Source organism: Sinocyclocheilus rhinocerous, unplaced genomic scaffold, assembly GCF_001515625.1.
Source record: "Sinocyclocheilus rhinocerous isolate Xijiao unplaced genomic scaffold, SAMN03320098_v1.1 scaffold1636, whole genome shotgun sequence".
NCBI lineage: Eukaryota > Metazoa > Chordata > Actinopteri > Cypriniformes > Cyprinidae > Sinocyclocheilus > Sinocyclocheilus rhinocerous.
In genome coordinates, this window is record NW_015628289.1 from 649,612 (window position 1) to 663,683 (window position 14,072).

Here is a 14,072-nt window from a genome sequence, read left to right on the forward strand (position 1 = left end):
GGATGAGCTAATGATTTATTAACGTAGTAGAATGAAGCAGGGTGAGGCTGAAAGCCGTCGAAGCGAAACGAGGCCGCTGAACGAGCACGACACATGGCTCAAAAGCAGCGGAGCTTTAATTATGCCAGTCGACCGCTTCCGTTCCTTCCGGAAAGCAGTGGCAGTAAGCAGCGCTGTTTTATCATACTAGATACATTTGAACGTTCTGTTATAATGCTACTCTGTGCGGTCGTCACCAGTCTAATAAAATGCATAGCATATTAAAGCGTCTTTGGTGTTTCCATGTTTTCCACAAAAACAAAACCGGAATTCGAGGGGTTATGACGTCATCGGCAGGCGACACAATGACACTATGGAAACGCTCCGTGTCACTAGTTAAAATTGCTTATTGACACAAACAAATCGAATTCTAGTTCAGAACCTGACCAAATCATAAAACAATCCAAAATGGATTGTTATTATAGATATGATCTAGGTTGTTTTCCGTGCAGAAATTGTGCCGCGTGCCAGAATTTGATAAAGTGTAAACAGTTTATATGTCCAAGAACACGGAAATGCTTTAAAATTGCATCTTGTATTACCTGTTCAACTCGTAACGTGATCTATATGTTAAAATGTCCTTGCCAAAAATATATATAGGAAAATCATTGCATCAGTTGGAATTGCGAATTAATGAACATAAATCAAGTATAAGACGACAAGACATAACCTCTCAAGTAGCTAGACATTTCAACGAGCTGAGAAATGACATCAAACAATTGGAATGTATAGGTATAGAGGAAGTTTTCGGATTGCATATAAATATAAATAAAGAATTATTAAAACGAGAAGCATTTTGGATCTATCTCTGACTCTAAACGGCATGAATGAGGAATTAGATCTTTCTATTTTCCTTTAAAGGGGTGGTTCATTGCAATTTCACTTTTTTAACGTTAGTTAGTTTGTAATGTTGCTGTTTGAGTTGTTTACAATACAACCGGCGCACATGCCGCCGAGGTGAGGGGCGGGACGTTTAAACGCGCACTAGAGGCGGTTTAGCCAATCACAACACACTGGGCTAGCTAACCAATCAGAGCCCATTGCCTATTTCTGAGGGCGGGGCTTCATAAAAACAGGAAAAGATCAGCCGATATTTTCAAAGATCAAAGATATTTCACAGAGCGGTGTGAAATAAAGGTAAACTATGTGAAAAGTAATGAGTTTTTTTTTAAACGAAGCATTAACACATGTTAGACTGCACCCCATAAACACAATCAAGCCTAGAAAAAAACCCAGTGAACCAACCCTTTAATGAATTATAATTGGTCGTGTCCATCTTAAATATCTTGTGGAGTATATTTTAAGACCTGGAGTATATTTAACTATTCATTAAATTGTTTAATTGTATAATTGTGATAAATATGGGATCATATGTAAATCATGTTGTGGTCATGGGTATATGATGCAAAATGGAAATTGTCATATATATTTGAATGGCAATTCCATAAAAATGGAAATTGTCCAGCACACTGAAGAAGGCTTTCAACCGAAACGTTTGTGTTCATCCTACTGGTGATTCATTTAAAATAAAAAGCAAAAAGAAGACTATTTTTGTTGAGTGCGGATCATGGTTTTGTACGGTGCCGTCCCTAGACTTCTGGGGGCCCTACGCAAAACTGTGTCTGGGGTGGGGGGTATGAGTAGTTATGAACGAATGAATGAAACTCATTTGTCCGTGTTTCACTCCGTCTCCAATCGCGCTCGCGGAAAGCGCTTGAGAAACAGTGTCTCTTCCGCGGCTCAGTATGCTTTCAACTCGTTATTTTAGTATCAAGCAAGACATTCGCATTACATGATTTGACAAATTTTTACACAGAAAGGGTGACAGCGCATTAAAATAAATGATCATTCATGTTTTCATAACCGCTGGCCAAATTCAAAAACGAAATGAAAATTAAATCATCTTTGAGAGCAAAGGGTCCTCCTGGTGTTTCGGTGTATTTTGCGTATAGGGAGGATCGGCTCTGGTTTTATATATTAAACATTACTGATCTGTATTTTGAACCAGTTTGTGACATTAACTGTCCAAACAAACCAATTCACTAAAATGAATAATCAAAAATGTGACATAAAAACTGCAATGAAGCATTTTGTCACACTACACCATAAAAAAAAGCTTGTAAATGGAAAAGCTACAGTATACTATTGTGAAAACAGCTGTGCTACTGAAAAATGGCTAACACAAAGCAGCAGTTGTTGTAGTTAGCAATTCTTCATCCTTGTAGTACAGGTATACCCTTAGCAGATGCTTTCTTATCAAAGTACATAAATCACATAAATAAATAAACAAATATGAGAATATAATATATGTGAATATAAAATAAAATCTCACAAGATTGTCTCGACTGTTGTAGTGCACCATCCAGCCCTCTTTGACCAAAGTGGAGCTCCTCCGCTTGGTGTGTTTGATGGATTGGACCACACGCATCAGGGGGATATTGGTGCTGGTAGAGGGGCTTAAAGAAGATATGAGACACGGCAGTGATCGATAGTGTTGATGTGGATCATTGATCAAGAAAATTTAAACTCAGAACTTCTGACTCGATAGTTCACCCAAAAATAAAAATATTCTGTCAACATTTATTCACCCTCAAGTTACTCAGTCTAAACCTTTATGACTTTCTTTCTTCTGTTGAACACAACAGAAGACATTTAGAATAATGTTGGTAACCAATCCAAAGTTTGTCCCCACTGACTTCCACAGTATGAAAAAATACTATGTTAGTCAAACCAGAAACTGTTTGGTTACCCACATTCTTCTAAATATCTTATTTGTCTTCAGCAGAAGAAAGAAACTCATACAGGTGTGGTAAAACTTGAGGGTGAGTAAATTATGACAACATTTTCATTTTTGGGTGAACTATCCCTTTGTGCTTAAAAATCTGTTACATTTACATTTAATCATTTAGCAGATGCTTTGGTAACACTTTATTTTAGGGTCTCTTAACTAGTTGCTTATTAGCATGCATATTAATAGAATATTAGCCATTTATTAGTACTAATTAAGCACATATTAATGCCTTATTCTACATGACCTTATTCTACTTCCCTAATCCTACCCAATATCTAAACTTAACAACTACCTTACTAACTATTAATAAGCAGCAAATTAGGAGTTTATTAAGGGAAAAGTTGTAGTTAATAGTGAATAAGTGTTCCCTATTCTGAAGTGTTACCGACGCTTTTATCCAAAGTGACTTATAAATGACGACAATAGAAGCAATCAAACTAACAAAAGTGCAACAATAAACAAGTGCTGTGACAAGTCCCGGTTAGTCTAACACAGTTCACTTTGCAAGGATTTTTTTTTTATAAATAAAAAAAAAATGAAAAGTAGGAATATAATAGAGCACGCTAGTGTTAGAGGGTCAAGTTATTCTGATTTTTTTTTATAATAATGCATAAAAAGAAAACAAGTAGATAGTACAGAAATAGAATAGAGAGTTTTAGAGTTAGAGGGTCAAGTTTTTTTTTAAAATAAATAAATAAAAAGAAAACAAGAAGGTCAAGTGTAGATGGAAGAGATGTGTCTTTAGCCGTTTCTTGAAGATGCTCTGATTGAGTTGGGCAGGTCATTCCACCAGCAGGGAACAGTTAAGGTGAAAGTCTGTGAAAGTGACTTTTTGGGATGCCACTATAAAGCGACGTTCACTTGCAGAAGGCAAGCTTCTGGAGGCCACATAAATCTGAAGTAATGAATTTAGGTAACGGGGTGCAGAGCCCATGGTTGTTTTGTAGGTATTTCATAGTATTTATTATCCAGAGCATATACCTGATGGTTTTCACAGGTTCTTCATCTTTCTCACGGTCCATGAAGGGGGAGTCCATAAAGAAGATCTTGTCTTCTGGAGTGGTTGGTTCCTCTGAATCGTCCAGACCCCGACTGCTATCGCTGTTCACATCACTGCTGTCTACTTCCATCGTGGTATCAGAGTCAGGACCTGGGCTGGCAGGCTCTGAAAGAAACATACAGTAAACTTACATAATGATGTTTCTATTAGTACGTTTTTCATTTTAGTTGGATGTGGCTGAAAACCATAACCATACCTCCATTGAAGACTCCAAGACAGTCTTTCGGTACCTTTGAAGCACATCGCTTGTGGCAATTGAATTTACAGTCTAGTGAAGAAAACACATCATGATCACTTTTTTTTTATTCTACAGTTGACTAGAAATATTTCCTATTAGAAAGCGTAAAGGAAGATGGCGATACTCACCTTTGCACTGCATGCCCTGGCGGAAAAGCCCTTTGAGCAAACGTTTGCAGTACTGACAGATGGTGGGGCGGGTGTAGGTGTGAATGACAAAGGTGTGAGGGACCTTCACCCGCCCCAGCACCATCTTCTCCATCCAGATTGGCCGACCGCTCCATGACGGTATCCGCTTAGAGGGTCAAGTTATTCTGATTTTTTTTTATAATAATGCATAAAAAGAAAACAAGTAGATAGTACAGAAATAGAATAGAGAGTTTTAGAGTTAGAGGGTCAAGTTTTTTTTTAAAATAAATAAATAAAAAGAAAACAAGAAGGTCAAGTGTAGATGGAAGAGATGTGTCTTTAGCCGTTTCTTGAAGATGCTCTGATTGAGTTGGGCAGGTCATTCCACCAGCAGGGAACAGTTAAGGTGAAAGTCTGTGAAAGTGACTTTTTGGGATGCCACTATAAAGCGACGTTCACTTGCAGAAGGCAAGCTTCTGGAGGCCACATAAATCTGAAGTAATGAATTTAGGTAACGGGGTGCAGAGCCCATGGTTGTTTTGTAGGTATTTCATAGTATTTATTATCCAGAGCATATACCTGATGGTTTTCACAGGTTCTTCATCTTTCTCACGGTCCATGAAGGGGGAGTCCATAAAGAAGATCTTGTCTTCTGGAGTGGTTGGTTCCTCTGAATCGTCCAGACCCCGACTGCTATCGCTGTTCACATCACTGCTGTCTACTTCCATCGTGGTATCAGAGTCAGGACCTGGGCTGGCAGGCTCTGAAAGAAACATACAGTAAACTTACATAATGATGTTTCTATTAGTACGTTTTTCATTTTAGTTGGATGTGGCTGAAAACCATAACCATACCTCCATTGAAGACTCCAAGACAGTCTTTCGGTACCTTTGAAGCACATCGCTTGTGGCAATTGAATTTACAGTCTAGTGAAGAAAACACATCATGATCACTTTTTTTTTATTCTACAGTTGACTAGAAATATTTCCTATTAGAAAGCGTAAAGGAAGATGGCGATACTCACCTTTGCACTGCATGCCCTGGCGGAAAAGCCCTTTGAGCAGCCGTTTGCAGAACTGGCAGATGGTGGGGCGGGTGTAGGTGTGAATGACAAAGGTGTGAGGGACCTTCACCCGCCCCAGCACCATCTTCTCCATCCAGATTGGCCGACCGCTCCATGACGGTATCCGCTTCCCTGGCTCCTGATGGCGCTGCTGCAGCAGAGAAGTAACAACAAAACTGGCAACTGCAATTCACATACTGTGCACAGCATGCATGAGGCATACCAAACAAACACTACCGTACAAAAATGTGGGGTTAGTAAGATTTAGTTTTTAAATGAATACTTTTAGAATCAATCTTGTTGACAGTAAAGAATTTTACAGTGTTACAAAATTTTCTATTTCAAATTAATGCTGTCCTTTTGAACTTTGTATTCATCAACGAATCTATCTATCTATCTATCTATCTATCTATTTAATGTAATCTTGGTGAACATGAGACTTCTTTCAAAAACATTAAAAAAAAAAAACTCTTATTGATCCCAAACCTTTGAATGTTAGTGATTTCATAGTAGATGTACATGCAAGAATTAATTTTACAGCAGCCATTCATCTATATGAATGTAACACAGAGGAAATGGTTTTTACTGATTTCCTTTTTCACAGCACACATTCTCCTCAAGAATGTTTCGAAACTGGCCACTTAGTTAAAATAAAAGCTTGTTCAACCACAGAGGATTTCACACAGACACTGATCTCAACAAGACATGGAGAAATCAGAAAATAATTGATCTGATTTACCTTAATGCTTTTTAAAAAATGAGTTTTTATAGGGGTCAAAACAAAAGAACACTTTCTTTTCCTTCTTACGTATTACTGAGCTTATGTGGAGAACATTTCATTAGGTCTGAAATGCTGCCAGATGTAAAAGAGCTGAGTTTGTGATATTTCACATTTTAAATACAACTGCATGGTTTGGCGGAGACAGCAAATACAGTGTCAGGCCTCGAGAGTTTATTAAAATAAGCATAACATAAAAAGGGAAAACAGAGTGTCTATAAAACGAACACCATGTTCTTGCCATGTTTGGGTTTGTGCTGATACGAGGTGATCGCTCTACCACAATGCATATCCTTCAACCCATTTTGTTAAATTTAACTATAAATATAAATTAATCTAAAGTGAAGCATAAAAAGAATTTGGATATTTTTGTCACACTCAATTAGTATGCATTCCATTGCTTTAGAAAACAAAATATTAAACATCTACAAACAAATTACAGTAGACTATATTTTCTCAGAACTAACTTAACCATTTTGGTTAATATTCTTAACTAGGGATGCACGATATTATCGGACCGATTTTGGAATCGGCCGATAATTGCTTTAAATGTACATATCGGCATCGCCCGATATGAAAAAATTATGCCGATATGTCTTGCCAAGAGGAATAGGTTAACTCACATGTGCTCAGGGTGTGCTAGCGATTAGATCAAGTCAGCAGTGTGACTCATTTTTGAAGCAAAGTTTGCCTGAATGGTGATTAGATTCACTGCTTTGGATCGCTGCATTTAAGAATGACAAGTTCGGTGTATGATAGAGTAAACAGTAATAGCACATGCAGCGGCAGCCTCCCCCGGGTCCTAATGCCGTTCGGTAAGGAGTTTTAATTCCGTAGGGGGCGCTGTTGGCCTACTTTTAATAAAATGAAAGTAAAATTACACAAATAATATTTAGACTGTGTTTCTGATTAAATAAATCAGTAATTGATGTCATAAAATCATGAGTATGTTTTAATTTAAAGGTCAGAAGCTATAGCTTACATGAATAAAAAACATCACACACAAACATGACACTTGTAAATTAAATAATTTTTATATATTCTGATTTATTCTTTAATGTGTAATATGTTATATTTTTTAAAGAAATTATGAGCTCTAAAAGATTTTCCGAATTTTTACAACTCTTTTGCTTTAGACCATCTACAATGTTAAATCTTAAAATAAAATGCTAAGGTTACTACAGCATCTTTCTGAAAAAAAAAAATGCAGCGATTGATATATAGTTTATTTATAGTTATTTTCAAAGCTTCAATGTACTGTCATTATAAAATAACTTCATTATTGTTTATTTAATTCTAACAAATAAGTTATTGTTAAAAACTAACCAAAATTTAAAAAAAAATTGCTTATAATTTCCACACTGGAGAGACTTGGTGTTGTTTCCAAACAAAAGGAAATATATCGGCATCGGCTAGCGGCCAAAAATAGTTGAAAAATGTCGGCATATCGGATATCGGCAAATTTCCAATATCGTGCATCCCTATCAATCTTAACCAAATACTTTTGGTTCAAATTTGGTAAACATTTTTTAAAAGCTTGTGTCCAGGTGATTGTCTGCTGATGTACGAAGTCAGTTTACACAGGTAAACTAGTTTATACTATTTGTAAGCTAGTTACACTATTTGGAGGCTACAGTTTTCATTTGTATTTAAGTTTATTTGCATTTAATTTGTAATTTTTGTATTTTTTCTTTCTTTTTTTCAAAAATCTATTGTTATATCGTTTAAAACCTAAAAATAAATAAATAAATAAATGTTGGTTAAGTTTGTTTGAGCTATTTTTCTAATTATAAATAACTTGTAGTGTTTATTATATATATATATATATATATATATATATATAAGAAAAAAGGAAAGAAAGAAAGAAAGAAAGAAAGAAAAAAATAATATTTAGACATAAATACAAAGTCACAACTGCAAATGTCAAAAAAATAAAATAAAATCATTCCTCACATCTTCCAGGCTCACGACAGCATGCTCTGCTGGAGCAGGACGAGGAACAGACAGCGACGGGCCAGGCAGAGACACGTTTGAAAGACGTCTTTTCCTTACACCGCTACAGTTGTTAGGGATCTTAAAGGCGCATCGCTTGTGATAGTTCAGGCCACATCCTAATAATCCACAAAGAAAGCTTTAGTGTTCAGGATTCCAGTCAGAAATAAGCCTGAGATTTGGTTTAAAGCAAGATCAGGTATATGATAAGAGTTTAGGTAAAAGGTCAAGAAGATAAAAATCAAGTATAAGGTTTAAGAATTCAAGATAAGATTACACACAGACAAAAACAAGGTGAATTTCATCAAACTTTTACTCCTAAACTCCAGCAGAGGGCTCCCCCTTCTCTTTGCAGACTTACAGACATATGGCCACTTAAGCATGTTTAGATACCTACTTAGAAACCAAATGAATCTCCTGAGGACTGGGCGGGGATTTTAGATATAGAGTTCATGATTTTTTTTTTCTTTTCCAAAGCACATTCACAAGAGTTTAAAGTGTAAAGTGCTTTAGCATGCTTCTACATATGAAGAGCTTGTATCCATCAGTGTGGCCTCTTACGACTGGAGCCCATAATCTTCATGCAGCTTTTGATTGTCACATCCAGAGCTTGGCAGAAACACTGGGTTCCATTCAAACAGCCCCCGATTTCAACTTCAAAGCCGGACCGATGGCAGCACTGACACATCGCACCGCTGGTCTGAATCCATCGCCTCCAGTCAGACTCAATCAGGGATCTTTAAAGCAGTCTCAGACTCACTCAGAACTCGAAACCAGACGAATACATTCAGATTCTTTTCAAAAGTGTTCTCTTTTTTTGCTGTTGTTGTTTTAGTCAGTCAATACTTTATGTAAATTTCATCAACTTTAGTCTCTTTTCCTGAAATGGCATATACACTACCGATGGAAGAACTCATTTTTATTTATTTATTTTTATTATTATATTTTTGGAGGTCTTCTTTGCTCACCAAGGCTGCATTTATTTGATTAAAAATACAGTAAAAGCAATATTGTGAAATATTATTACAATTTCAAATAAATTGTTTTCTATTTAAATATATTTTAAAATGTGACTTATTCCTGTGATCAAAGCTGAATTTTCAGCACCATAACTCCAGTCTTCAGTAACACGTGATTCTTCAGAAATCATTCTTACTATTATCAATGTTGAAAAAAAAATGCTTAATGCTTAATATTTTTGTGGAAACTATGATACACTATCATTCAAAAGTTTGGGGTAAGCAAGATAAAAAAAAATAAAAAATTTATTCAAAAAGGGTGCATTAAATTAATGAAAAGTGACAGTAAAGTTATTTATAATGTTACAAAAGATTTCTACTTCAAATAAATGTAGCTCTTTTGACCGTTCAGTTCATCATAGAATCCTAGAAAGAAAAAAAAAATCAAGTATCGTGATTTCCACAAATATATTAAGCAGCAAAAACTGTTTCCAACACTGATAATACTAATAAGTATCAATAAGAATTAAGCACCAAATCATACAGATATTAGAATGATTTCTGTAATCACAGAGTTCAATTAAATAAATAAAAATAATATGATAATAACATTTCACATTATTACTGTTTTCACTGTATTTTTGATTAAATAAATTCAGCCTTGGTAAGAATAAGAGACTTCTTTAAAAAAATCTTAATTATTCCAAACTTTTGACTGGTAGTGTAAATGTTTATATTATTAATATTAATAAATGTGATTTGATTAATGTAGAATATGCATAATGTCTTTTTACTGCTATGTAACCCATGGTCCTGATATATACTAAAATCAACATTTTTATATTATTTATGTATGTATTTATTTTAAATTTATTTATTTAAAAATAATACCAACTTTTTAATGCACAGAAGGGGCATGAACATATACACCCAACAATCACAATTGTGAGACATGATTGCTGAAATGATTGATTCTCATGCACAGCTGACAGAAAAAACAGAAAAGTGTACTGTTTCTCCTGGCAACAGCCTGTTTGAGACAGTGGTAGACTCACTTGACAGAGTTTAATTAGTAATAGTCATAACAACACCCTTTTACCCACAACAAAAATTCTAATATCTTAACTTTTCATTCATATGCTTCAGCAATGATAAAGCCCTATTGGCTCTGGCCACTGGGGAGGCAGTGAGCAAATGTTTCTTTAAAATACATATTGTTATATGACTGCTACCTTCACATTTGAGGCCCTGTCGGACGAGTCCCCACAGCATCTCTCCGCAGTAGTCGCAGAAGGTGGGCGCTTTGTAGGAGTGGACGTAAAGCGCATGGGGTCGGATCTGGAAGTCTTCCACTGTAGCTTGAGCTGTAATCAAAATGCAACTTAAAGGACAACTCAGGCGAAGAATGGATGATGCAACAAAACACTGAACAAAATGATACAAATGAGCACAAAATGAATCAAAAGAACAAAATACATATAAAACATTAGCAGCATATAATTAGGAGTCATAATGTTTCACAACAATCCAAATAACAATGAAACTACTTGTTTGATATGTTTTTTAACTACTGGTCCAACCTTGTTTAGACCAATGGGAGATGAGCAGTTTGATTTCCTGAAGGCAAAACCATAAGGGCCTTTCGCACCGCAGGAACCTTTTCATAGTACCAGAACTTTAGTACTGTACATTTAGGTCTGGAACTAAAGCGGTGCGAAAGGCCCTATAGACGCAACTACACAAGGCTGTACTGTAAGGTCTGATCCAGGGTCAGTGATTAACTGATGTGACTCAGGCTAGAATGAGTCCATTTGGATGATTCATGCATTTGATGATACAGATTCATTCATGCATTTGATGATTCATGAATGAATCTGGGACTGAAAGAACTGAATATCACTTCATGTGTGTGATGTGAAAGTCAACATGTAAGCCTGTGAAACAACACGCCACTTCAACTGTTTCTGCAGTTCCTGTTTTATAGTTTGTGGTTTAATACACGACTGGCTGACTTGAGTAGCGCACAGTGTGACTGTACTGGCACTTCAGTATTACTGTTCTTGACAGACTCTTTTTAGTGAGACATAAGCCCCATATACCAAACAAATTTACCATATACCGATCTGAGAATCAATCAATCATTATTGGGACACTTTTTTGATAGGGGCCTGTGCGTTTGATAGGGGCCTGTGCGCCTCTGGTTTATCCTGATACACACAACATTAACATTTTCTTGTCAGTCGGTGAGTCAGAAAGCATCTGCCAAGGACACAAAATGCACTGCTAAAATTAAAGAATAAGGTCAGGAAATATTTGGTGCATGGCAAACAACATGCAATCTCCCATTTCTGATTAAAGGAAAAAGAAGAGAAAGAAACAGTGTCCTAGATTTCGGTCACTGTGTCACAGGCAGGGCCGTCCTTAGCTGAAGCGGGGCCCGGTGCGAGGTAGGGAGCGGTACCCCTGCTATTGGGACGTGAAGAGACTTTAAAGACGCAACCTTTTTCTCTACCCTTTTTGATATCAATCTAATATAACACCAAATTCACTTCAATTCAAAATCCTGAACATTCTCAGGATTTTGATGGAATGGGAGGGAAGTGATCTGATATCTGTTCAAAAGTACAGAAGAGTACTTAAGAATCATGATATTGGAAATGTTGGTTATAGCATTATTCAGGTCTTGGATTCTTCAGTTTATTACCAGTTCACATTTTTTACATTTATTGTATCTAGAAACTTGGTTATCTCTCCAAAACTCAAATCTAGGATTTAATTTGACTGTGAGGCATTTCATATGTGCCAAGTCTGTGAAAAGAAGTCTAAACACACCTTTACACTGCCAGCACACAGAAGTGGTATAAAACCACAAAGCTGCGTTTACACAAATCTTTATTAGCAGGAAACTGTGAATCGCACACTTGAAAGTTAACTGTTCGTTCTTGTGCACCGTTGATAGAACATGAGACATGCTGCCTCACAAAATGCACAAAATACAGATTTTCAAATCGACTAGTTGGGGGTTGCCTAGAAGACTAGTTTTCTAATCCGTCCTAAGGAAGTCCTGTATAATTTTGGTTTCAACTGACCCTGAACAGATACATATCTTAGGAGACATTTACATCAGATTTGTCAACTCAAACTCTCTGGGACTCTAAATTGAAAATTTGATGTTTTACTAAGTGTATCTTCCAAATATTCTATTTTAAAATGAGTTAATAATGAGAATTTCCCCAGGTTTCTTTCAGGTAACTAAAACAACATGCTTCTTTTGGTAACATCAGATTAATAATTGATTTTATCCAAGTCAAATTATAATGCAATGTGACATATAGAAATTTGATTAGAGAATTTTGATTATTTACCTTACGATTGCATTGCAAAATCTGAAATTTGGTCATAATTCATTGCAAACCAATATTATGGAACAATTTACAAAAATTTCCAAACTTTTCAAAATGTTATTTTGGATAAGAAATGTATGTAGACTGTTAGACATTTCTGTAATTTCTACAGTTATTTACTGTATATTCCCCAGTATAATACTGAAAATTCCATTTACAGTAAGTAATTGTAATACCCTTTGCATCATGGGAATTTTCTGTGACGTCAAACTCCACATACAGTGACTTACTGTATTTTTTTAAAATTGCTTTATACTACTGTATTTGCCGTAACGGCCTCTGTGGCGCCATTCCATTGAGGTTGATTTATTTTCCTCACTTCTTACATTTGGATTGACAAGATTTGTCCTGCACCGTGTCTACAACACCGCAACAGCTATACTGGCTACGACTATACTGGACGTGTTACATCGCTTGTAATGATTGGCAAATATGTTTGCCCTTCGTGTCAGAAACAGCGCGAGTGCTTGGAGTACATCTGTACGTCAGAAATATACCGGGGCATCACTTTACTGTCCGCATCCATTGTAGATAGTATCTAGGGCTGCAACAACTAATCGATATAATCGATAATAATCGATAATGAAATTCATTGTCAACGAATGCCATTATCGATTAGTTGGGCTGAGCACGTGACGGGGGAGCGTGACGGCAAAATAACGCACGCGATATGGCGGAGAGTACAGATCAACCGGCAGCAGGAAAAAGTGTGCGTCCCAAGTCATCCAAGGCTTGGGAGCATTTTATATTAAACGCAACAAAGAAGACTGTAACCTGCAAGCTATGCAAAGCTGAGCTTGTGTGGCATGGAAGTACCACAGTGATGCACGAGCACATGAAAAGAAAACACACTGGTGTTACGGATGAAGGCGAAACATCAGCACGGTAAGCAAAAACCGTAAGTTATATCCTCATCATATGAAAATGGTATAGTTTAATGAAGTGCTATTGTGTAAACTGTTTGTTTGCTAACTTCGGGACAGTCGCACTACATCTGTTCTGATGCGACTCGCGAGCATCAGGTTGCGCAATCACCCCCACAGAATCAGTTAAATTAAAACGGTTGCGAACTGCGTCAAACACTAAATCTAAAAGCAGCGAATAACAGCTGTTAGTCAGTGTTGTGGTTTTCAGCGAATGCTTACGCATTTGTGCACCAATGCATATTTTTTTCCTTTCTTTTTATTCAAGCCTGTTAGCTTGCTGCGTTTCTCCGTTTCGTTCTCTTTTTTTATAGCATTTGTCTACTACAACAGTTAACTTATTTTTTTATTTTTTTCAAACGTGATTTACTGCAGCTTTGCTACATTAACATGATTGTATTCAATGTTTGTATATTTCATTTATGCATATACCGTGCCGCTCGCATCCGAGGAAGACACGGAACCCACAGGGCAGCGCCGCGGGTTTTGCCTGGGGATGAACCCGCGAGAGTGGAAGAGTTCCGGAGAATATCCGCGCTGTGTATCAATGCACCTTACGAGAGAATAAGACCAGCAAGCAAGGTAAAATATATGTATGTATGTCTCTGTGTGTGTTTTGTCAGATTTTTGCACACCAGTTAACAAATTACCCATTAACATTGAGGTAACCCTACCTAGGCAAACTGCGCTGTCCTTT

At 36.5% G+C, this 14,072-nt stretch overlaps 1 protein-coding gene across 2 annotated transcripts in view; it reads right to left on the bottom strand.

The window, feature by feature from the left end:
- Positions 1-14,072, bottom strand: part of prkd3 (protein kinase D3) — an 84,866-nt gene that overhangs the window by 23,783 nt on the left and 47,011 nt on the right. For both annotated transcript variants that reach the window (XM_016548734.1, XM_016548733.1), the window contains exons 4-9: positions 10,281-10,412; positions 8,051-8,208; positions 5,281-5,470; positions 5,111-5,182; positions 4,836-5,019; positions 2,372-2,495 (exon numbers count right to left, since the gene is read on the bottom strand). In XM_016548734.1, coding sequence (XP_016404220.1) covers positions 2,372-2,495; positions 4,836-5,019; positions 5,111-5,182; positions 5,281-5,470; positions 8,051-8,208; positions 10,281-10,412 — 860 coding nt within the window. The remainder of the gene's footprint in view (positions 1-2,371; positions 2,496-4,835; positions 5,020-5,110; positions 5,183-5,280; positions 5,471-8,050; positions 8,209-10,280; positions 10,413-14,072) is intronic.